This window comes from Chroicocephalus ridibundus, chromosome 8 (assembly GCF_963924245.1).
Source record: "Chroicocephalus ridibundus chromosome 8, bChrRid1.1, whole genome shotgun sequence".
NCBI classification, from domain to species: Eukaryota; Metazoa; Chordata; class Aves; order Charadriiformes; family Laridae; genus Chroicocephalus; species Chroicocephalus ridibundus.
Window position 1 is genome coordinate 27,024,733 of NC_086291.1, and position 24,875 is coordinate 27,049,607.

Sequence of the window (24,875 nt, forward strand, 5' to 3'; positions counted from 1 at the left end):
GCTACATACTCAGCTAATGTAAAAGCTATGTCAATTTACCTCAGGACCTAAATTAGGGTTTTGCCAGGTCAGCTAGCTTACCCAGGGAGAAAGATGTAAAAGTTAGCTGAGTCAGACAACTACTTCATTAACACTGTTTCAGTTGCACATTCTAATAAAGGCAATAGCATGATGAAAAAGTGGCGTCATTTTTTAGCACGTAAATCTTAACCTGAAAGTTCCCGTAAGACTTTTTCTGATGCTTCAGATAGTAGAGAAACTACATATCACTTCCTCTAACCACTGGAGCCTAAAACCACAGCAAAATAAACAAAAAGTTAAGCTAAGATAAATCGTGATTGCCTGTAGCCACTGTGGAAATATGACTCCTTTGACAGTCCTGAACCTCCTCACCTTATCATCATTTTATGACACAGCAGAAACCCCATTTCCCTGTCTTGTTGATAAAAGCTTCAACGTTATTGCTGGTTTTTTAAGGAGTCTTTTAGTCTGCAGACAATGCCTGCACTGCATTGCCAAGTGTGGTATTGAACATTAAGAAAAACCAGACACTTATGTCTGTATTTCAGATATAAACTTTATCTCATGTTTCATTACTATAAAAAAAACCCAACCAAACAACAGTTGACATGGATCTGATACGGTCAATGACTGTTTACAAGGCCAGCAGTATAGTACTGATCACATGAATTATTTTTACAGAAATAAAAAGTGGGCAGGTACTGCAATACGGCAGAAAGATGGGAGACTGAAAACAAGTGGAAGTAAATGCTATGAACAATGGGCAGGAGCTAAGAAAATTCCGCTACAGGTTGCGATAGTGTGGGAACGATGACGACTTTGCATTTGTACTGTTGTGCCCACAAAATCCCACTTCTAAACACTGACCACAATCCAATTATTTTTGCATTTTTCTATTACGTATTTCTTCTCAGCTACACCATCACCTGCAACGGACATTATTTCCTGTTGCAAGAGATACTGCATACTTAAGGAGATAAAAATTAGAAGATATTTACACCCACCCCCTCCCCTGATGTGACTGGTAACACATCTGAAGGCATTAATCCCAGAAATAACAGTATAAATCACGATTCCAGAACATAAGAAGAGAAACAGATTAAAAAACTTGTCGCATGATATGATGCGCAAAGAATTGTTGGGCGAGCAATGGCGCATTTATTACCATTTTGACTTGCAGACTGTGTGAAAGATGAGAATAGTTTGAAGATACCTGCCTGACATATCAGGACCGTCTTGTATTAAATGGATAAATCCCCGACATACTCAAGGCATTTCACAGATTTTTGGCAGATTCTGTTCTGCTAAAGTTCTCAAAGGCTATTTCTTGCTTTTGGGAATGGCTAGAGAACACAGCCTTCTGCAGTCTGTAACAGTGTAAAAATAAGCCTCCCAAGAGGCAAATTATTAAATGCAGAGTTCTCCTTGCCCATAATTTCTTATGTAGCTTAGTTACCATATTGATTATTGTCTCATGTTGTACGGTCAAATGCCAAATTTGTTCTGAAAAAATAAATTCAACATATGGAGAGCACTGCACTTTAATTTTGATACATTACAAAAGTAATGATGTAAAAAATTACAATGTGCATCATGAGGGATGCACATTTCTTCTCAGTGGAATAATAATGTGAATGTACATGCATATAAGCATAAAATTAGCTGTAATTTTGTACTTACAAGATCATCCAGCTGCCTTGATGTTTGGGGGAAAGAAAAGCTAGACGAACAGACCAACAGCTACTGAAAAAAGCCAGAAAAATCCAGGAGATTAAAAGTGGAAATCAGTCAAAATTCAGGAGAGATTTTTAATCATTGAGTGAATTTGTGGATCATTCAACTTTATAAAGCTTAAACGAGATTACTGGGAAGATAATTTAGGGCATTAATCCACTGAGCACAGAAATAAATTTGTTCTACACAGACTTCACAATGAATTGTTGTAAGCGTATTTCAGTTTAGTAATCTCACTTTAGGAAGATTTTCTATGCTTGGGGTTTTTTTAATCTTTAATCCCATTATTCCCTTTTTAGCAACTTTTCGGCTACCAGACTAATTGCTTCCACCATGCATAAAACAGAGGCTCTTTCATACAAGTTTTATTACAGAATAAAAAGATCATCTCTCTCCAGCGGAACCTGCAACCTAAGTTTCACACAAAATGCAACAAGTGAATTTAAACAAAGTTAGCTCAATGAATGGCCGAAAACACCTACCAAACAAAGTGGCAATACATGACATTCTGAAGTAATTAATTTAATCTTCCACTCCCGCACCTGTGTTATTTGCAGGATCTTCAGCAGCGATATTTGTCATAAGACCAAGTAGAGCACTGCTAACCAACTTTATTCTCTTCATTTAGGTTAAAACCTGCAGATACACTTCATTAGCACGTCAGCATCAAGAAAAGAATGACAGCCGTTCTCAAGAATACCAGAACAAACACCTGGCAGACAACCAAAACTGGCTCCACAATGGAGGATTTGAACGTGTAACAGACCACCTCCTTCCTTGCTGCTGCGATCATGAGTAGGAACGCTCGAATTGAGGCAGGGGTCAGCCGTGACGTCCCGCTACATACAAAGAGGCAGCTGGCGAGGCACCATTCAGTTACACTATCCTTTTCTGTCACCATGCGAACTTTTTAAGGACCATAGAAAACAACCAATTCCAGGCTTTCTGCTCTTGGGATTAGTATTAGTTGTTGTGGTCACCTCTTACGAGATTGTAAATAGCTTTGACAAGTGTTGACTAGCATCTGAAAAACAGGTATCAACTTTTTATTTTCTTCACTTCTCATACTTTTGTTACATTAGATTTGTCTCTCACTAAATCAATAACAAAGAAAACTACTGTGGTGCTCCTCAAATCATTTGCCAGCTGCCGAACAAAGACTGTGAAGCAATTAAGTGGTTAGATATCATTCAGTCTCAGGTTAAGATTGACTCAGCGCAGTGGAGCTCCGGATAATCATTCACCATTCTGCTCTTAATACCTACCTGCAGTAACAGGGAGAAATCTACAGTTAAAGATCCTTAGAGAATAACTACAGGCATAATAACAATTAAAGAATAACTAGTATGCCTTCAATATTTTTAAGTTTAACACCTCAAAACTTAATTACTACAGGTCAAAACTAAACGAGGAAGAAGCACAATGAAGTATTCAGTAGGTCATACTTGCCTTTGGTGTTTTTTTTTTTTAAATATATGTTTTTTTAAAGTTGGCAGTTTGTAACCAACTCTTGGATACATAATAGGGAGAAGCTTGTGCTTCTGCTGCCCTGTTTGTGCACTAACGAAGATGGGGCAGAGGAGTAATTTGTGATTGTGCACTGAGCTGAGATCCTCAGAAAACTTGGAGGTTTGGTAACAGTCCCAGTTCGGGAGACAAATGCAGAATGAACGAGTCAGGGAAGACGACGAGGGGCTCCTGGACAGGATTTCAAGAGGGCAAGAACAAATGAAAAATTAAAAGCTGTTTCTTTAAAGTATTTTTTACATCTCACTTCACTAATAAAAATCCATTCAGTATGGATTCAGGGTTGGTCTTGATTGATGGAAGCAAGAGAAACGTGCTTTTTTTGTTTCTTCTTTCATGGCTAAATTGACTATTACATTTAGAAAGACAGTCCACCTTTTAAGGTCCTCAAGATATTTTTGCTAAGAATTTTCAGAAGTTGGATTTGAGTTGATACTAAACTGTTAACTCAATAATATAGACCAGATCTTAAATAACTGGTCAAGTGGCAAGACATATCCAAAAATGTAAGATTTATCAAAAGTCACTAAACACAAGCTTTGAACAGTTACATTAGAGTTTAAAGGCTTAACCTCATGAGAAGTTTGTGTTCTCCTTTCCTTCAATAGCAGCTGTCCTCAGCAGATTCTTACAAGATTTCATTCTAACTTGAACCTTCAAAACCACCGTTAAAATTTGGGCCCACTGACACAGAATGTATAACCTACAAACTCATTTAACCAAACCTTCAAGTAACTGCAGGTAAAGATTAACCTCTGACGGTTTTCAGTGATACATGCAGGAACCTTGTGAAGCAAGTAAAGTTTTTCTGAATTTGAAGTAAAACATGCTAGAGCAAAAGAATTCACAGATGCAAATAAAAACCATAAACCACGATACTTTTCTTACAGATTTTTATGTACCACCTCATTATCTTTCAGTTTTACATGTGAACTAGTCTCTGCAAGAAAGTTTCAAACATTGGAGATTGTTCTTTGCATTTGCATTCTTATTTAAAAAAAAAAAATCATAAAATTTATTTTTAAAGAAAAAACAACACAGTAAATCAGTCTGGATGCACGGCCTGTCACTGCATACTACCTACCAATGAATTTTGCTCGATTAAGCATCATTATTCTCAAACGTGCCCTCTATGATAGCATCACCACTGAGAAGAATGATCCAGAGACAAGTCAACGACAGCTGAACAATGGACTCGATGTTACCCACTGGACCACAGATCCATTACGAAACCATCTTTATCAAGTGCATGAGCTCCACTAAAAGAACTTCATACCTGAAGGCATCTGTTTTCAATCACTGCCTCAGAATTGTTGTATCATGGTAACATTCTTAGGGTAAAACCAAACCAAAGAAGGTAAACTACACAATTGCTATTGAAGTATATAACTGTGCAGAAAACAAAGGTAAAACTGCCATCTCCCTTCAAAAAAAAAAAAAAAAAAAAAAACAAACTTAAGTAACAAATGAGCAGCTTGGAATATGACATTCAAAGATTCCAGTTTGTGGCACATTTTTCCACAGATTAGCTGAACTGAAACCTACTTGGCCAACAGTTTCTTCAGGCAGGGATTTTAATTTTTCATGAACACATTGCTCTAGTAAAGTACTTGGCATTAGTTATGGCTTTTGAATTAAAATGCATTCATGACATTGAATTTTAAAATCCCAAAGCCATTAATTTTGACCAGCTTTCTCCCTCCCTCCCCTGCACAGTGTTCACAAGAATTAGCAACTAAGTGCATATTTCACCAGCAAAAGAATGAAAGCTGTACTAATAAAACTTACATTTGGAGGTCCCTGCAGAGAATGGTAGTATTTTATACACTAACTGTATATCAAATGAAAGTCAAAAACAAATTTGCTGTTTTGATAAAGGCTTATCTGTCAAATATAATAGTTCAACTTATGATCAAGGGCAACTTAACACACAATGTGCTATCTACGTTTTCTTCTGTGTTCAGAAATAAGAAGGTTTCAGCATTGCAGAAGAGTTCTATAAATTGTCTAACTCCAGCACTGACTTTAGTACCTATTTGTGGAACTATCTTGCTACAAAAATTTTCAGGTAATAACTAAATAGCTGAGCCTACTCAATTGAAGACGCTGATCCGCAATTTCTTCAGCTACGCAAGTCCCTGCGGTCGCCCTACTTTACCTTACAAAAAATTCCCCCTTTGTCTGCTTTGTTCAGGGTAGCATTCGGAAAGCTCAAATAGTACAAATCATAGGTATTTTAGTTTTTAATATGAAATCATTGCTTTAGATATATCTACTGGCCCCTATAACCTTGCTACTAAAGAAATAATCACCTGCTGACAGTATAGGAACCCAATAGCAGACTTCAAACCGGTTTTCATCTTGTTTTATCTTGTTCCATCTCGTTCATCTTGTACTTATGAAACAGCATAGAGTCATGACACGTAAGATGTTTAATAGCAACAGCCAATTTGATATCTGATTCCCATGCTAGTATCATTCTACTGTTCAATAAACTAGTCAGTGAAGTAGCTCAGTTTTAGTTATAAATTTTAATTGAGTACAATTTACACACTTAATACACTTCTAAGTAGTGTGTCAAACTTGCTCAACAATAAGAATGCAGCTCACTAAAACAGATGTCTGGTCCTCCAGCTTCCCCAGTTCTTAGCATCGGTTTTCTTTATTACTCCACATTAACTTGTAGATAAATTAAGCATAACGTAAGTGTCTAAAGTTCCAGCTGTGTTGCAAAATGCTGCTGTAAGGCTAAATTTTTAAGTCCAAGTAGTTTCATCATCTATGTTCAGTTATTTATGAAGGCAGCAGGAATGCTATTCTGACAACCTAATTAAACTTCCAATAATGTCAGCAGGAATCTGATTGCAAAATGGCTCATTTTATAAACATCACTACTTTTATGACTGACAAAAATATGCACGATCAGGTGCCAACTCCTTCACAAATACATATTTTACAACTTGTGTCGTAAATTGCCTGCAAGTACAAAATTCTAAGATGTTAAAGGTCTATGCTCAATCCATAAAAAATGGCACAGTTCATACAAAGATTTAATGGATTTTGCTCTTCTGCCAGTTTCACAGCCATGTAACTTCACTAGTTTCAGAGGAGTTATTCCCAATATATACATAAATTTACATCAAAATCAAGCGATCTCCTGTATACAATACTGGATGTGGGATTACACATGCGTTTAACACACAAGTGAAATACAGGACAGAGAAAAGATAATTGGATCTTGCCTATTTTAAGACTACGATATAGTCTGTATATCACAGTGCTCATAAAGCACACATTTCTTCGGAATTTGGTTTTTAAGTTTGTTGCCCATTGTAGAAGCCATGAAGTGCTGATTAAATCTGAAAAAAAATTACATTTCTAAATGGAAATGTTTGAGAGTTAAAAATCCAAACATGATATCCAAACTATAGAAAGCAGTAATGGAATGAACCCTAAATTGAACCACTTCCTCGTGATAGCAATGGCTGTGGTTATAGCCACTACAGCTTTTCTAATTACAGTACAGCTTAAAAAAAATATCGAATGTTTTAGCTCACTCATGTATGGCATGGATACATTTATAATAAGCTCAAGTATTGGGAAATTCGGTACTGACCAACTGCCCATACAAATAAGACACCTTCTAGTTGTTCTGTATTGCCTACGCTTCTCAGTCACTTTGCAGAATCTATTAAAAAAATCCACTGTCAACTTCTTCTAACCTTGAAGTCACTAAGGATTTTTGTTTGATGGTTTGGTTATTATTTTTATGTTTCCATTAAGACCATTTAAAAATAACAGTCTCGATATAGCAGGGATGGAAATATATAATTAAAAGTCAGACCTCAAAGCCCTCACAAATTTAACACATAGTTTAAAAACCTCTTAAGGAGATGTGCCTTCTGGTTTTATTAAAAATGAAGGTAACATCAAATAAAAAGCAAAACTAAAGAAGAACAGGTAGAACATTTTACTTTTGTCAAACCTTAAATGTAAAGTGTATTAAAAAAACACGGTTTGGAATTTCAAGAACAGGAATATAAACATGTATTTGCTATCCCAGAAAAAAATTCATGCGGGTGTTACAGTATTTGATCATTCTCTACATCCACTGGTATGCAACATCAACTTAATATTATTAAATAGACACAGAGATACCATAAATTCATACAAATACCAGGGTCTTCTGACCTCAGTAATATTGTAGATCAAGCAAATCTGTTCTTTGGTAATTGGAGTAGGTTCATTTTCCATTCCAGTGCAGGACTGTTAGGAGACCATATTAGCCACTCGTCTCAGAAAATCACCACTCCTGCAGGCATAGTCTGGGCTACTTTTGTCACAAGAAAATAATATTACATGTGGAGTTAGAGGTATAAATGCACAGAAGTTAAAATTATTCTTTCCTTGTGGTGGCTGTTTCAGGAAAAAAATTCCAAACTCTCTCCCTCCTCTATTCATTGTTTAATCTAGGTAACATTTAGACTCATATGTTAAGGTATTTTGATAGATGGGAATGTACACATGCACACTTTCAGTTTAAATAAAGAGACTTGTGTGGAGAATTTAAAGTTAGCATGACTTGAAGGTATGCCCATAATAAAGTTTAAAGATTTAGTAAACTGGGACATTACAAATCCAAAAGTGTTTCTAGATTTTTTTCATCTTCCCTTTTTCAACAAAGACTGACAGAATATACATATACAGGTTGACATTTTGATTTATCCAAAACAATTTTCACTTTGCTCAGTATGCAAGTCCTATTGACTAAAATGTAATATAATTCACAACAAAATATTTTCAGTAAGTGAAACAATAAGCAAAGAAAACCAAAACTAAGCTCAGAAGCTAAGTGGTTTAGAAAGCCTGGTAACATCTATGTGTGCGTAAGTGTGTCTATGATTTTTTTTTTATACATTATATATATAGACACACACACACATATATATATACACACACGTGCGCACATGCGCACACACACACATTTGTAACCTGCAGTGAAGATCAATCTATTTTCTAATAAGGAACAAAACACATTATTTAAAAATGTGGCTAATATAACAAAACAGAGAAGAAACTGCTGCTATCAAAATATACAATTTGGATTGCAGACTAGAAGGCTAACAACATTAAAAAAATAGTTTTAAGCAAAACCCCTTTGCTTCTGAATAACAACAGGTATCAACCTGCCATAGCATGAAGCATCCAAACAAGATTTTATAAAAAGTTTAAACTGTGACCCTTCTTCATTTGTAAAGTTCTTGACATATCGTATAGTGCGAGCTCTGGTCTCCAAACTGGAGCCCCTTTCATTTTCCTCAATCCATACTTCAGGGAATAAATGGCAGCTGAAGAATTCAGAATCTCAAGTGAGATTTGTGCTTTACCATGTACCTGAAAAAAATTAACAGAAGACAACATTACTACTTTTTCAGTATTTATAGAAATTCTACTTTCAGGAATAATATGCACAGACTTTGTTAAAACAAAATGCTTAGAAAATTAGGAAGTTGCCAAAGAGATGCAAAGTCTTATATGACATATAGCTCTGTATAATGCACAATATTTATCCTGCTAAAAGACAGTCAGCTAAAACCATTGCTTTGAAGAAAATTCATGTTTTCCAAGGCATCACATGGTTTCTAACATTGGAAGACTCTAGTTCATTCTGGGAACTCAGACATATAGTTCAGCTGAGACTTTTAAATAAGAAGCCACAGAAAGTTTGATGGTTGGAATTATTTTGACAATTGCCATAGGATTTTTCTTTTTGAAGTTCACTCAATCATTCAAGCAGTTTGCTGTGCAATCAACATGAAAAGATTAAACATTCATGAAATGTATGGGCTTCTCCCTTCCCTCAACATTTCTTCAACTGCTTGATGATAAGAAAGTCTCTTCTCTACAACACAAAAAAAGGTATTGCAATGAACTTCCTATCCAGAGAGGGTTCTGAACCACAGAGGAGCAGAGTCAGAAGCAATGCTGCTCTTCACAGAGCTGCTGGTGCTCCTCCTTCCCTCATTCCTCACGAAAAGCAAGGCTAAGTACTTGGAAGGTCCCTAAGGTACAGAAGAATCACTAGTCCAAAACTCATTATGTGCCATATCTTTTTGACTTCCTTCCTCTTCTACCCAGTGCTGTGGACTCAAGGGCATCAGGGTAAGATAACACTTTGTGGCTCTTTATCTTAAGGTAGTTCCTCACCTTTTCTAGACTGTCATCTAGTGAGGTGTTGAGCCTGTAAGCTCAGAACTGCAGTCCAAGGGGAGGGCCGGGGGAACAAAAGGAAAACTCTACACCGCCTCCCTTGTTCTCCATTCCTCTCCTTCTGCCTAAAGGGAGGTGACGAATCATGGTGCTAATCCATGATTAATGGCAACTACCTTTCCTTCAAATTCGTGCCTATTACACTTTGGAGATTATTATTTACAGTCTATAATAAAATATAGCGGTATGTATTTAACTGTATCACCAGGGAAAATCTAAACAAGCAGTATTTTCAAGCTAAAACATTGTTGAGATGTCTAAGCTGTATACAATTCCTTTGTTGCCATAGCTTTTCATTCCCATTAAACATCATAAAAGTGTGAGCATAAAGGTTTTTCAACAGGAAACATACCTGTCCAAAGTTTCCCAGAAGCGCAGAAATACTGGCCTGTCCAAGTGTCTTTTGTGGTAGCTTAGTTCTAACACTGTTACATCCCATTTCTGTACATTTGGATCCAGACGTACTTCATCATATTTGAGATGAAAAGCTTTAACTACAGGAAACAGGAAAACATGTAGTGTACAAACATGACGACTTTACAGTACTTAATTATTAGTCAAAAAGAATTCCCATTCCATCCCTCTTTTTGCAAAATAGAGCCTGAGAACAAAATTAATGAGTCCATCTCTCAAGAAAGTCAACTACTTAGCAAAGGGCACTGAGCTAAATATAGTGGTTGGTGGCCATTATCAGGCTCCCATGCTATTACAGGTTTAAGTGAAAGGGCAGCCCCTATTTTTAGATGCACAGATTCCAGGAGAATAGCAGAAACTCAATGTCAATTCAAGCACATGTTCCTTGGGAAACAAAGATGTTCTTTCTGAAAATCTCTGAATTGTCCAAGAATTAAAAAAAAAAAAAAAAAAAAAGGCATTTCTGAGACCATTGAGAAGGAAGTCTGGCTATTTACTGAAAGTCTGTGTAGAAGACTGACTGCAGAATGCCGGTGCCCCAAATGCTACATGAAGCATTCTGAGAAATTTAGTAACTGCCTATTTTCCCTGATCTACTACTCAGTTAAATATGGTAAAATATTAACAGCTATTTTGCTCTTGGGAAGTATTGTCACACGTGAATTATGTAAAGCCTAAGCATTAAGTGAGTATCAAAATCTTCTTGCGATTCTTCTTGATTTCCTTAGACAAACCATAGTTTTGACATAATCCAGTGCAAAGTATTTAAGTCTTGTACAGTTGCTGCCTCGTAACCAATTTGATGCATTTTCTACTTTGGATATTATTGGAGAAGTAAAGCAGAAGCATTTGTAATCCAGAGGGACTTGGACAGGCTTGAGAGGCGAGCCCATGCGAACCTCATGAAGTTCAAGAAGGCCAAGTTCAGTGTCCTGCACCTGGGTCGGGACAATCAATCCCAAGCACAAATACAGGCTGGGCAGAAAATGGATGGAGAATAGCCCTAAGGAGAAGGACTTAGGGGTGCTAGTTGATGAGAAACTCATCATGAAACTCAACATGAGCCAGCAATGTGCGCTCACAGCCCAGAAAGCCAACTGCATCCTGGGCTGCATCAAAAGAAGAATGGCCAGCAGGTCAAGGGAGGCGATTCTACTCCTCTGCTCTGCTCTCGTGAGACTCCCACCTGGAGTACTGTGTCCAGCTCTGGGGCCCCCAACATAAGAAGGACATGGACCTGTTGGAACGGGTCCAGAGGAGGGCCACAAAGATGCTCAGAGGGCTGGAGCACCTCTGCTATGAGGACAGGCTGAGAGAGTTGGGGTTCATCAGCCTGGAGAAGAGAAGGCTCCAGGCAGACCTTACAGCAGCCTTCCAGTACCTAAAGGGGGCCTACAGGAAAGATGGGGAGGGACTCTTTATTTATTGCTTCCCCCTCCCCCTTTTTTTTTTTTAATCTGTAGGTCAGATACCACTGGATACTATAAAAACATTTATTTTCTAAGGCAGTGTCACAACAAAGCAACAGAGAACAGAAGCTGGCAGTGCAAGAAAAGTGCTGTGTGTATAAAAGCATACTGGGCACAACTGCAATAACTGAAAGAAACTGTTCAGGTCTATACAGTCATAACATCCAGCTCACAAATTAGGAGCATTTTTATCTTAAACTTTCCAGTTTTTGTCAGACAGCAGATCATATTTGTAAAGCTTTCTTAGTGAAATACTAGGCAATTAATCCTCTGTTCAAAGTAGTAATGAAATCTGAAGACAGCCTGTAAACCTGTTATCTATGAAGTGTTATAATATACATTGTCTTTTCACCTTTTTTTAGAAGCTTGGAAAGTAAATTTGTAGACTAGCTATTTCTGAACCTCTTGTAAAGACAACAGCTCTGAGAAGATTTCCATGAGCTTCCACAGGTGAGAACAGAAGAACTGCAGAGGGCACACTAACATTTTCCATCTGTGTGAAGACCTAAGCTCCTGCCTTCTCAACCACCCAAGTCAACAGCACTTTGGCAGTACTTGGTAGTACTCTGCCAGAAGCATAAACAACCCACAAAAAAACCCAAACCGAATAAAAAAATGCCAAAACATTTAAAAACAAGACAAAAAAAACCCCCTTACTTTTTGCAAAGATATCAACAGGTGATCCATCGGGCAAGAGCCAAGGCCAGCCTTTGAACTGCCAAGCAGGACCCTGTACAAACACTGCCACCACACGATCCCTACAAACACAGAAAGAGATGGACATGTTGATGGTCTTGAACATTTAAATTACATGTTTTCTTAAACAGGCAATATATCTTAGCATAGTTTCTTATTTTAGTAACAGCACTACAATGTATTTTATCATACCTCCAGCACAACTGCTTTTTCTCTGTGAATTTTCCTGGACTTTTAGCTCTGTCCCTTTGCAGAATGAGGCCCAGCTTCTCATGTTACATTCATAATAAGTCAAACAACTTTATTTCTGGTAATTATTACTTTGCTTTTATAAAGTGCTCCAACATTTTAGAGATAATCTTCTATGAATAACACTGTAAACTGAGATGCATCAATTTAAAAGCCTTTATTCTGTATACTGTTAACTTCTATTCTAAAAATTTATTAGAAGAAACAGTTGCTAAATTTCTGCCTCCAGTTGCAAAGTGCATCATTTATTGTAAGGGTATGTAACCATTACCTACAGTCCAAGAAAATAAATTTGTGATTAAGAAGAAGCTTTTACATTAATAAAATTTTTTTAAAATAAAGCCTTTGAGCAAAAATGTCCTCCCACTTAAATTCTATCTTTTTCTTGAGCATTTACATCATCCAGTGATGGTTCTTACCTACTTCAACAAGTAATTACCTCCCTAATCTAATTTCCAAATTTAATTCATCATAAAGTCTACCAAATCCCAAATGGAAAAGAATAATCAAGGTGGAGTTTTAGTTTTGGGGATTTTTGTTTGTTTTTTTAAGAGACAGACTAAAGCATTGCCATTTAAAACGATGTTGCAGGTTTTGTTATGGCTAACATCAAAAAAACCAAACCAACCCGTGGCAACATGTTAATTTCCAGATATTAATATCTAATTCTCCCTTGGATAAAAACAAGCTAAAAACCCCAAACGACTTCATCTCTTTGGTCAGAAGCACTTTAGGAACCATTTTAGATGCTTCTTAAAAGTTCAATCATTAAACATTTTAAGTGCTATTTGATATCTAGAATTTCAAAACCACAGATTTCTGATTAGTCCAAGTTCTCAATATAGAGAACAATTAATTTAGGAACAGAACCTTTTCAAATTATTCCTCTCCATTAAGATCTATTTTGGAAGTTACAAAACCCACCGAAAGCATTGTTGTGCGTATCTAAAATCTTCACACTTGTGAGGAAGAAGCAATAATGTTGCCTAATTCATTACATCTAATAACTAAAAGATGTTTCTCCAGAATTGTCCTGTTCAGAGAAGTATGTTTTCATAGCATCAAAGTATGGGCTACAGACAAAATAATGTTTCCAGCTTTTTCCTAAAAGTAAAAGCTATCTACGATTCCCTTTCTGCAACTGGGGCTCTCCCTTCAGAAGTAAGGTTCCATCATTGAATCCAATTCAATGAATCTGATTCAATACTGAAACCACAGGTCAGCCTTTACTGTCTGATGCGTCATCTTTCTTTCTTAAACTATTAAAAAAGTCAGAATGTCAGACGCTGAAAAGGCCTGCAAACGTATCTTCCCAACAGACTCTCATTCAGAAAGCAGATGAAAAAGGAGGATTTTTCTCTCAGACCGTGTTCCAGTGACTTGCACATTACAGACCAGACAACTCATATGAATATTCCCATTTGAATTACTGGAAAATTTCAGGCAAACCTAATACAAACAGTTCCGCTGCTCGTACTGTTAAAGTGTAGAGCGCTGCGATTCTTAAGATCTTTTAAAGAATTTTAGTTTCACATTATTTCCACCTGAAGACTCCTATGCAGTTAACGATCAAATCCATTCTTATATCTTGTATAAATTTACTTTTCAGTGAATTTAGTAGCATTTTATTGGTCCCCTCCACATTCTGCATTCTCCTGGTTAAGAAATTTCTTAAAGGGCAAATTGTTTTACCAGTCTTGTGGCATAAGTTTCAGAGGTTGGTCTACTACTCGATAAGGTACAGTAACGCTGACTGTAGTTCCCCCAGGCTGCATCTGGTCCTTCCTTCTCTGTATTAGAGTTTCGTTCTCTCGTTGACAGCCTTGTTTCTTCTTTTCATCTGATGGTACAAACCTTGGGGAACACAGAAACATTCACTAGATTTCTTTGATGTAATCAGCAGGAAAAGTAACAACTTTATCAGAACTTTGCACTATCGGTAACAGTCACTGAAGCCATCATCTCATCTTCAATATGCCAAGCCTCCATCACTTCTCATTCAGAATAACAAAAAGCATAAGAATAATATTTCATAAGCCCTTAAAACCAGTTGTAGTAAGATGTCCCCTGTCCCTCAAAGCTACAGCCAGGCCCGTTCTTATACATTCATCGCATTCCTCGCCTACCTTACCTAATACATTTGCAGATGAGAAGCCAGACCACAACTTGCTGAATGGCTGTAACTCATTCTTTTTAGCGATGGAGGGTAACACGGGGAAGCTGGGGCACCAAGGAACAATTGCTTCTTGGAGCAAATTTTAGAGCTGTTGCTCTTGGAGCCATCAGAACTATGTTTTCTCAAAAAAGCTGGGATTTTTGGTCAAAAAGGTTTTTGAGTGAGGTTTTATTTTTTTGGATGGTGGTGATTTTACATTATCAATGATCCATCTGGCTACTATGATGGATGATACTACAATTCCGGATTTATTTTTTTTTTCTAAATAGCTTCTCTGATAGATTAAGTGCTCTGAAAGTAAGGATAATGTGATCCTCACGTTTTATGTAATCTCCATATGACAACAGTAAATGCTTAAGATACAACCTCCCCCCCCCAAAATGAATTACAGATCTTTTATTCTTCCGCCCCCCACCTTCAAAAAAAATGAAATTTCATTTCAAGAGTCACTTCTTTGTGGCCATAATAAAGTAAAATACACAGAACAGTTCTCAAAATTGGCATCATAAATGCGAGAGTAGTGTAAGCCTTTTAACTGATGAATCTCCGTGCATTTTGTCAAAAGGAAAGATAACAAAATCATGCATTTTATAGAAGTAAAACTACGTCACAGAAAGGTAAGCCGATGTGACTAGCATCACCTACACCAGGCCAGGAAGAGAGCAGAGCTCAGACCCACATTCTCCTAATATTCTGCTCAGACCCACCCAGCTGCGCTACTAACACTGTTTGCTGCTGACATGCCATTTCCAAAACGTCTGATAAAAAGAAACACTATGTTTCACTTAGCTGCAAAAATTATGAGAATATTGGTGCTACATTTTAAAAACACAGTACTCTACATAATTGGTACCATTTCTCTTCATTATAGTACAGATGGTGCTTTTAAAAAGTTTGCTACATTTTTTGGGTAAGTTGTTTGCACCATTTCTATTTGTTCTCTTCAACCTATTTCTATTTGAATACTAAAACCCAATTTGAATGTGCTTAAAACAGGCAGACTGCACTTCTTATTGCTGGGAAGACAGAAAAAAGAAATGAAAAGCGATTTATGAGGAAAAGTTAGTTACTCAAGCAACTTGAAAACACCAGTTTTTGCTACTATCTTATATCCAACAAGAAAATGGCATCTTGGGGAAAAAACCCAAACCAAACACTCTTTAAGGTAGCACGTAGAAATTGCCAGTAAACCTTCAAGCAAAACTCTTATTTTCTTAACGTAAACAGATGAAGCACCCTTATACTCTTCATGACTTAACAGTGTTTCAAAAATGGAAAGTCACAAACCAATTTCTGAAGTGTGTGTCCAAATGCATACAACTGCACTGGAAAATTAAGCTACGTATTAGATCAGGCTCATCTATCTAGTACATGTAAAACACCACCATTCTAAAGAAAATACAGACAAAAAAGCTATACAGGATACACTGGGAAAAAACACACTTCAGCCACCTAGAATATTATAAAAAGGAAAAAAAAAAAACCCAAAACATAAAGACAGTAATTTCACCAGTAATTGAAGTAATCAGAAAACAGTTAATTTTTACGTATAGTTTACCCACCACAACCGACTGGCACATACAACTGTGTGCTACACACAGAAGCGTTCAACGCAGTTTATTTTGGAAAAAGCTATGAAACGTGCCATCAGAATTAAACATTTCTAATCAAGTTGTTAATTTAAACTCAAAAGCGAGGTGAAACTTTAATCACGATCATACCTAATGGCCTATCCTGCCAGCGTGTTGCAGGCTTTGCTTTGCCAATGCTGACTGATAGGAAACTGTATTTTATAACTTAAAATGAGGATTTGCTTGGCTGCCTTGAGCTTTTAAGAAAGCCATTCATGAGTCTCTCCTCATGCATCAGAACAAAGAAATCTGGGCTGGAAAGATGGAAATAAGATGTTGTTTGTGTTGTGGGGTTTTTTTTAAATAATTTTTAAAATTACAAAAAAACCCAACAAACCTCCTCAAACACCTTCTCCCCAAGTGGGAAGGTCAATATAAAAAGGCAGATTCACCTAAAATGGTGGAGAGCTTGAGATGAATTTTGTTATTACATGTCCCATGCACTGAATGAAAACAAACTCTTACAGAACATGTAAATAAAAACCAAATTGCAGTGATAATCAAATATTCATAAGAACAGCAATCTAAAAGGTCACATTTTTAATTTAATTCATAAATGTGAAGGAGACCAGTTTTAAATGGAAACAGGAAACCTAGCCACCCTGCCAAATTAGACAAGCAATATTGGTATTCTACAGTCTAACAGTTTCCCACTATATCTGAGAACCCTCAAATTTGGCTGAAACAGACAGACAATCTCAACTCAACTTTTAGCTTCAAATGTTTCTGTGTTTAAGAATTTGCTTCAACACTAGTTTATTGACAGTTTCTCTCCATTTCAGCTAGAAACTGTGTTAGAGCCATTAAGGCACCACTCAGTTGTGCCTCAGTTATGCATCTTCTAGACAACAGCTTCAGGTTTATTCACTGTAAAAATCTGAATGTTTTTGAAGACATTTCTCCAGGACAGAACATAAAGTATCTTGTTATCTGAATTTTCTGAAGAAAAAACATCAATGAGCAGATTCACATTGAACAGTACAGAAGATGACTGTCATAAGGAAGCACTGAAGGAAATGGTTACATATATGTACACACACAGAGTACAGGAATAAGTGACAGCTTACAGAAAGTTTAGGAAATATATGCTTGCATTTCCAGGAACCATCAATTCAGTAAGTATAATAAAAGCCCTGTGCTCAAGAATTGAGAATCAATAGAAATTACTGTATAATTATAAATATGATCATGGCTTATTCCATCACTATCTGCACATATAAACAAGCTTAAGAAATCTGAGTATTAAAGGAAAAAAAAAATCTTCTCTTCGGAATTATTTGCCACAATATTATAGCTGGTGGGTTAACTACACATTTGTACTTGACACCTTTTTCATCATCCAACACCCTAGAAATGTGTTCTGAATTCTGACTGTGCAGGAGCTTACATTTTTTTGTTGCTTCTCCAGATTACTATTCCTTAGAAAAAAACCAAAACAAAACACCCAAACCAAACCCATATCTACATAGAATACATTTTTATACCCCTACTAGGAAATTAATAGCCCTCAATTCTCTTGCTGTTAATTGCCAAAATCATTATTCACTCTCTCACTTTACAAAGACGGCAGGTCCTTTTTCTAAGGTCACAGGCAAGCGATTGAACAAGATCAAATTATGGGAGGCAATTGGTAAGATACTATCCACTGAGCTGCCCGAGCTGATCACGCCTAGGCTCTAAACTCACATCACTTGCTGGCATTAACTTTAAAACACTTTCACTGAGGTCAGGGCAGCACTTTCTGGCCAAATTCAGGTATACTGAAAAACGCATGAACAACAATAAGGCAACTCCAATCCTGGACAGTAACTGAGATCATCCTAATATACATTTGATTGTGTTTAGAACTGGAGATTTATTTTTACAACCCCCTCAATATTTTTTTTAGATTACAGTATCAAAAGCTTCATGCACCTATTTTTGCAAGAGAACAAAGGGGTTTTTTGTAATACATCATCTCTAAATCTTCCAGACAGTTTGCTCAATATCAAAGCTGGATAAATCTCAGTGAGTTGCCTGGCCACATATGGTGAAACACATCATGAGTAAAAGCATCATCATAATAAAAATACATAATCATCATCTAATCATTTACATCTGCCTGATAAAATTCTTGCCTCGCTTTTGTTCCATGTAAATCAGAAGCATTGCCTCTGAAAAGCCCAGCTTCAGATATTCTCAAATACTTACTTTGCAAAGCCAGATTTTACACTATAATTACGATATCCAGCGTTGCATTCAGACAGTGAGTAAGAATAAAGTGTATTATATGAAATACTTTTAAAGAAGCTTCCCAATATAAAGTATTGCAGTTCTAATTTTAAATGAAATTACATGTTTTTAATTTTTTAGAAACTCTTCCTTTTTATCTTGTACTTGACTGTTTAAAAAAATAACCTTTCAAAAAAAGGTTATCAAGAATACTTGCATATTATACAGCATGTGAAGTGTATCTATTACAATTATATACAGAAATGTCCCCCTACAATATCCAAGTTGCAATAAATACATCCAACAGACAAACCAGATATCTTTAAAAAAAAAATCTTAAGCCAGTAACATGCTTCCAGTTCATCTTTATATATATTTCATTCTACTCCTGACAGTTTTCCCGCTTTCCATATTCTCTATCTCAAAAAAGAGCATAACATTAGCGATGAATTAAACATGCTAAGCATCACATAAATGTCAGCCAAATTTGGCAAGGGAGAAAAATCAACATACTACAGAGCTATGAAAAGGGTTACTAAAAATATTGGTGTAATGAATTAAGTTTCCTTCAGTCCTTGACAATTAGTACTGGATGCAGACTGTCCCATTTATTTTACAACAAACAACCTAAAACATCTGCCAATGATACCACAATTACTTTTTCTCATATCCAATGCGATAATGTGTTGCAGTCCAGTTACTTATAAAAAAAAAAAATAATACAGCATCCTACACAAAAATTATCCTGAAAGACAGGAATTCCAGCTACGACAGTTTTGATTTTAAGTGGTTTGATCACTAATTACAATTACAGCTAACTTTGTTCCTTATTTTGTTTTAAGAAACAGTTAAATGGAGGGAATCACAAAAGTTTGTTCTATTTATGAAACCCAAATACTTTTTCTTTATTATCACACACTTCAACGATGTGTGCTGCCTCAGGTATCAGGCATGGAAGAAAAAGCTGCCCTGTAAACAGCCGGTGTCACACCTGAATCACAGCTTCCATACCCTAACAGTCCTGGGGGCCTCGTTCTCCCAGAGTTCTCCTACGTTTCTGAGCAGTCTCCCCTGCAATGGCTCTTACTCTTCCAGCTCCTAAAGTCCCCTCTCCTTGTGCTCTATCATTGATCTCCTCTGACAGCTAACACGAGCAGGCTGATTACCTATAGAAATACAAGAAATTTAAATCTACCTGCATCGTCCCCAGCAGGGGTAAGGGAGGGAGTATTAATTTGGGTGTGTCTTAATCTGTCTGGACAATATTTCTTTATTCCAAAAATTGTGGTGATGACATGTGTCTTCCAAATCTCTACTCCTCCTGGCAAATTTAGCTGAGAGTGGGGAATGAGTTAAAGGAGGCGGTGACTTACGAGGCAGAAATTAGATAAGTCTTCTTTCCTTGGAAAACTACCACGTATCTATCAATCACACTTTACATCAAGGCTAGTTTTACACTTTGCATACCTGAACAGCAAAAACAAACCCCGCAGCCATTCCTAAACACACTACTTCAATAAATTAGAACGCAAAAAGTACAGGCCAGGTGGCATATTTTCTAGAAGAGTGCTAGAACTGTCATGGCTAAATTAATATTTTGCTCTTCTGAATTCTGCTATTGCATTTCTGATTCATTAACATACTTTGGCTTCTTCACTTTACCTTTCATACTTTTTAACTATATCAGTGTCCTCCTTTGACCCCTTAAACTTAATTTCTTTTTTTCCCTCGATCTGGAGGCTCTAACAATCCCTGGGGCACGTCTTGAGAAGTTAACTGTAGCTCTACCCCAGTGGAGCTGAAAATAGTGCAAGCCTCCTAGCACAGATATACTTAAGACACTACATACAGGTGCTTTATTCCATTACAGTTATTCCTGGACCAGAAGACACAAATTATATTGATGTAAAATCCAGGGCTTGTACTTGGGAAGTTTTCTCTTAAACATGAAAACTCACATAAACAAGCAACATCCTGTGTCACCACAATTGTATCAGTCCAGTAACTGCTTGCACATTAAACTATAATGTTAAAAGCCAGCCTTCTCGCTGATTAAATACTTCAGAAGAGGCACCAAGAGTCCAGTACACTTACTGGATCTTCGAACCACTTACGTGGCAGTTATCTAGGAACTAGAAACAGCTGGAGATCAGAAGGCACCTGGTATCTCACAGCACAGTTCCAAAAACATTCTAGGACAGCTCCAGTGAAAGCTGTAAGCACCACAATAAGGATGCCTAATTTTGAAGAAAAGCAGCACATAGTTTCATAAAGGACAAGCAAAGCGCTGAAGGTGGAAGAAAGAAGAGCTCTCTGTTTTTTGAGCATACCATTGAATACAGTCTATAACAGTGTATTTCTCTGTGAAAATGACTGCCTGTTTCAGAAAAATTAAGATAGGCAACTCTAAATATCATGATCTTGATCATGACAAGCAGAAAGATACTTTGGGTTTTTTTGGGAGGGGAGTGGGTAAGTGGGTTTTTTGTTTGTTGGGGGGTTTTTTTGTTGTTTTTTTTTGTAGTTTGTTTTTTTTTTTTACCATAATAGTGAATTTTACCTTACTATGAAGAAAGTAATTTGCAGTGTTGATTGCATTCATCCATACTGAATTAAATCTTAGAATCAGATGTGTGACACAATAAAAAAATTTTTACCAACTTATTGCTATTTTGCTGAATGAATTTGCATCAATACTTAATGACATTGCTTTATTCTTATTTTTGTTGAACTTTAAAAAAAATAATTCTTTATTTACACAACCCACTGACCTGCTCAGTTGATAAAGCTGTTTATCTAAAGCAGAGGCTACCCTCTGGTCCCCTTCTCCTTTACAATAACTGTGGTCATTTCCCAAAATTTTTTTTGGAGCTCCATGAGCACATTGCCCTTGCTTATCTTCTCTAAGCCTTCCTCCATTGTAAGGGTGTGTTGATCAGTTGCACATGTCTGCGTATACATTACGTAAAAGAAAAATCGCTGCAGAGATTAGAAATGGTACTGTAAAACTTTCTTCTCAATCTGCCCATTGGGCCCACAGGTCACAACCGTGCAAAAATTCTGAGAATAAGTTTTTGCTTTTTTCCTACTATTCAAGCGGCATTCATTTCTTTTATACTCAGGTCTGCAAAACTAGCTTGTCATGAGACAGCAGATACTCCCTCTTGCCTAATTACTAATTTGGTACTAGTATGCCTTTATATTTGAAAACAGTTTTTTATACAGTATGTTCTAATCAGCTACTTACTTCAGATCTTGCAGAAGGTCCTTTGCATTAAGCATCGTTATTAGAGAGGTCGTGGCTGCTGGAATAATGATTATGGGAGTTCGAGATCCTGTTGAGATAATAAAGTTACATTTGCCTGTGGGTTTTTTTGTTGTTGTGGTTTCGGTTGTTGGGGTTTTTTTTCCTCCCCTTTGTACATTAAAAGAACTGTACATAAAAACAAAACTCCTGCTTAACAGATCATAATAATGGAAAAATACTCAAGGAAAATTGTAGTAAATCTTTTCTAAACTGAAGGTCTTCATTCACCAAAAAAAGCCCATCTCTGTCGGGAGTCTCTAAATATGGGTAGGACCCATATTTAGCAAAACAGATTGCTGTCTGCATTCCACTGCTTGTTTATATTGTTGCTTGTAATTCCAGCAAAAGATAGAGTGGGCAAAATTCACACAAAAATGAAAAGGATCCTGTAACTAAAACTGACTCACCTTTTTTCTGGTTTGGAGGTGGTCTTGCTTGAGAAACTGAGAAGAAAACAGAAAATATGATAGAATGACTAATACATAAATACAAATATCATTGTAAGGCAACATTTCGATGTTTTTAGTTGCAGGATTGAACAGAGAAGAGTCACACTATAATCATTAGATCATTTTCACAGATGCAATACACAAAGTTGAAGAATGGATTTATAATTTGGGTCTCGCTATGCAGAAGACAAAGAGCTTTTGAGCATCTGAAACAGATGTTAAGACAGTTGAGTCAATCTCTCCTCATTTTACTGAAACTAGTCATCCCTGTCCATCCTCCTCAAAGGGTCGAGGCACTACGGCATTGACAAAAATTGCCAGCAGTCTTGAAAAAAGCTGCTTGTAGATCTTAAGTTCAATAGTGCTGAACAAACAGGAAGACAGTTTCACAGAAAACTAATCTTTACAGACCCTCACCTTTTCATTAGTAGTTATTACTGTAGATGATATCTGTAGAATGTAGCTATGAACAATCAAAATCTGAATTTGAGGCGTACTCACGCTAGTTTTCAGATTGCAATTTGAATTACACGAGCAATCTGGATGCCAGAAACAGTGAAACTTGAGAGATACAGTAGCACTCAAGCAAAAAAAAAAAGAAAAACAAAACAAAAACAAAAACAACTAAACCCCAAACAAACACCAACCACCCCTCCAAACAAACAAAAAACACACCAACAAAAAATAACCCCAAAACAAAACAACAACAAAAAACACACCAAAAAACCAAAACCCTCAAACAACCCACCAAAAAATCCCCCACCAAACAATACTAGCCAAATCGAAACCAAAGAGCGTGTCCCCCTCCCCCAGTACAATGTTTCCACTTCAGTCTTCCAAGTTGTGACCTCCTCAATACGGGAGACACTTCAGTCCAAAGTTGGAAGAGCATGTATGTTTCTTCACTTTGGTGCTATTACTGAATAACCTGGCTTCCTCCAAATAAATATTTTGTAGTTCAGGATTCATGAATCCTAATTTTAGGAAAGAACTCTTGTGCTTGATCATTACCATCGCATGTGTTTATCCTAATTCACAACATCAGAAAATAGTAACTAGTAGAAACACTGATGCAGACTAACTCGTCTCAACTGCTACTATGCATGACAAATTTAATTAATTGACTTCCAATTTCATAGCACCAACTTATTCATGTTTATTTATGACCAACTGTTTCAGAAACTGGCTAGAACACTATAAATATTCACAACACATAGTTGCCATTGTTGAAATATTGAGACCATATCCTTAATTATCTTTTCCTGACACTGTCAAGTGCACAGATATAATTGGTGACACTATATTGAACTCCATGAACTTTACCTACCCAACGATTTTTTTTTTTAAATCTATGTTTCTCCTTAATGTAAAACAGTTCCTGAAATATATGTGAAGCATCAGCTGACCGAAAAAAAAAAAAACATAAAAAACCAAAAGCAAACAAAAGAAAATGGGGGGGAACGGGAAAGGGAACGTGTAAGAATTTTGATAGCCCTACCAAGACATGTTAGTGGAAAATTAGGTACTGCAGAAAGGTGCACAGAAAAAAAAAAAAATCTTAAATTAAAAGCACATCTCATAGGTAATTTTTTCAAATCAGTATTGTACAATGGTTTTGTCTAAATTCAACTAACGCTTCTATGTGCGCAGCATCATCCTCCTGGAAATTGCATGTTTTAAATAATTTGACTGCTAAGAACAGAATAACTACTTAATTTAAAAGTGCCAAACCCCCAAATATGGGTCATGTTGGTTTGGGTGGGTTTTTTTTTTTTTTTTTTGGTTTTTTAAAGGAACAGCACATACATTCTTCAGACTAGACCTCTCTTCTTTATTCTCTCTTCAACTTACAATAATATAGAGACAAGATAACGGATTATATTGGCCTTAGAGAAGGGCCATAACAGTATAACCTGTATCAGGTAAAAAAACCCAAAAAACAAACAAAACCAAAAAAAAAAAAACCCAACGAACCACCACTCCCCACTTCTGCCACTTAATGCCCATGAAGTTACAGCTATCAGTAGGGACCTGTGACAATTCAGTCAGATTTCTGCTCTTGCCACTTCTACCCTTTTCATACTGCTGTCTGTCAACTCTATTTGCATTATTATGCTTAACAGGGCTAGTGAGATAAATATGACAGGCAGCATGACCTTTCTAGCACCAAAATAACAAAACAGAAGAATCTGTGAACAACAGCACTCAGGTATGCTGAGAATATTCAATATTAGACTAGATTTTTTTGGGGAAGTATCATGTTTACAATATTAAATCTTAGCATTAAATCCTATTAATAAATCTCAAGGAAGCGTTTAGTAGTCTCAACAAGACAATATTGCAGCAGTACTGTTAGAAAAAGTGTATTAATTTTTAAAGGTAGCTTTGTTTCCAAGAAACCCAAAATGTCCCCTTTCCAATACCTTCATAAAAACAGCAACCATCGCATTGTTATTAAATAGCACCTTTCGCTCAAGACTTTCTTCCACCAAACCAGAAATTCTCATAATAGGTAATCCAGGTGCACATATGCACTTAGCTGTTTAGAAACACTGATCCTCTCATGTACTCTCTGTGCCCTTACACACTTTTAAAAACTCTAAAGGTTTCTCATTAAAACAAAACAAAGTACCTATATCATTCTATCTTTGAATCTCAATTTGAGATTCAATCTGATATACAAAAATGACTTGATAGTTAAAGTCGGAATGAAAAAGCCAG

At 36.5% G+C, this 24,875-nt stretch overlaps 1 protein-coding gene across 1 annotated transcript in view; it reads right to left on the bottom strand.

The window, feature by feature from the left end:
• Positions 1–658: 658 nt before the first annotated feature.
• The window catches only part of CDC73 (cell division cycle 73), a 113,116-nt gene continuing 88,899 nt past the window's right edge, over positions 659–24,875 (bottom strand). The window contains exons 12-17 of the mRNA XM_063343136.1: positions 22,113–22,148; positions 21,646–21,733; positions 14,073–14,234; positions 12,093–12,193; positions 9,905–10,046; positions 659–8,676 (exon numbers count right to left, since the gene is read on the bottom strand). Coding sequence (XP_063199206.1) covers positions 8,640–8,676; positions 9,905–10,046; positions 12,093–12,193; positions 14,073–14,234; positions 21,646–21,733; positions 22,113–22,148 — 566 coding nt within the window. The 3' untranslated portion in view covers positions 659–8,639. The remainder of the gene's footprint in view (positions 8,677–9,904; positions 10,047–12,092; positions 12,194–14,072; positions 14,235–21,645; positions 21,734–22,112; positions 22,149–24,875) is intronic.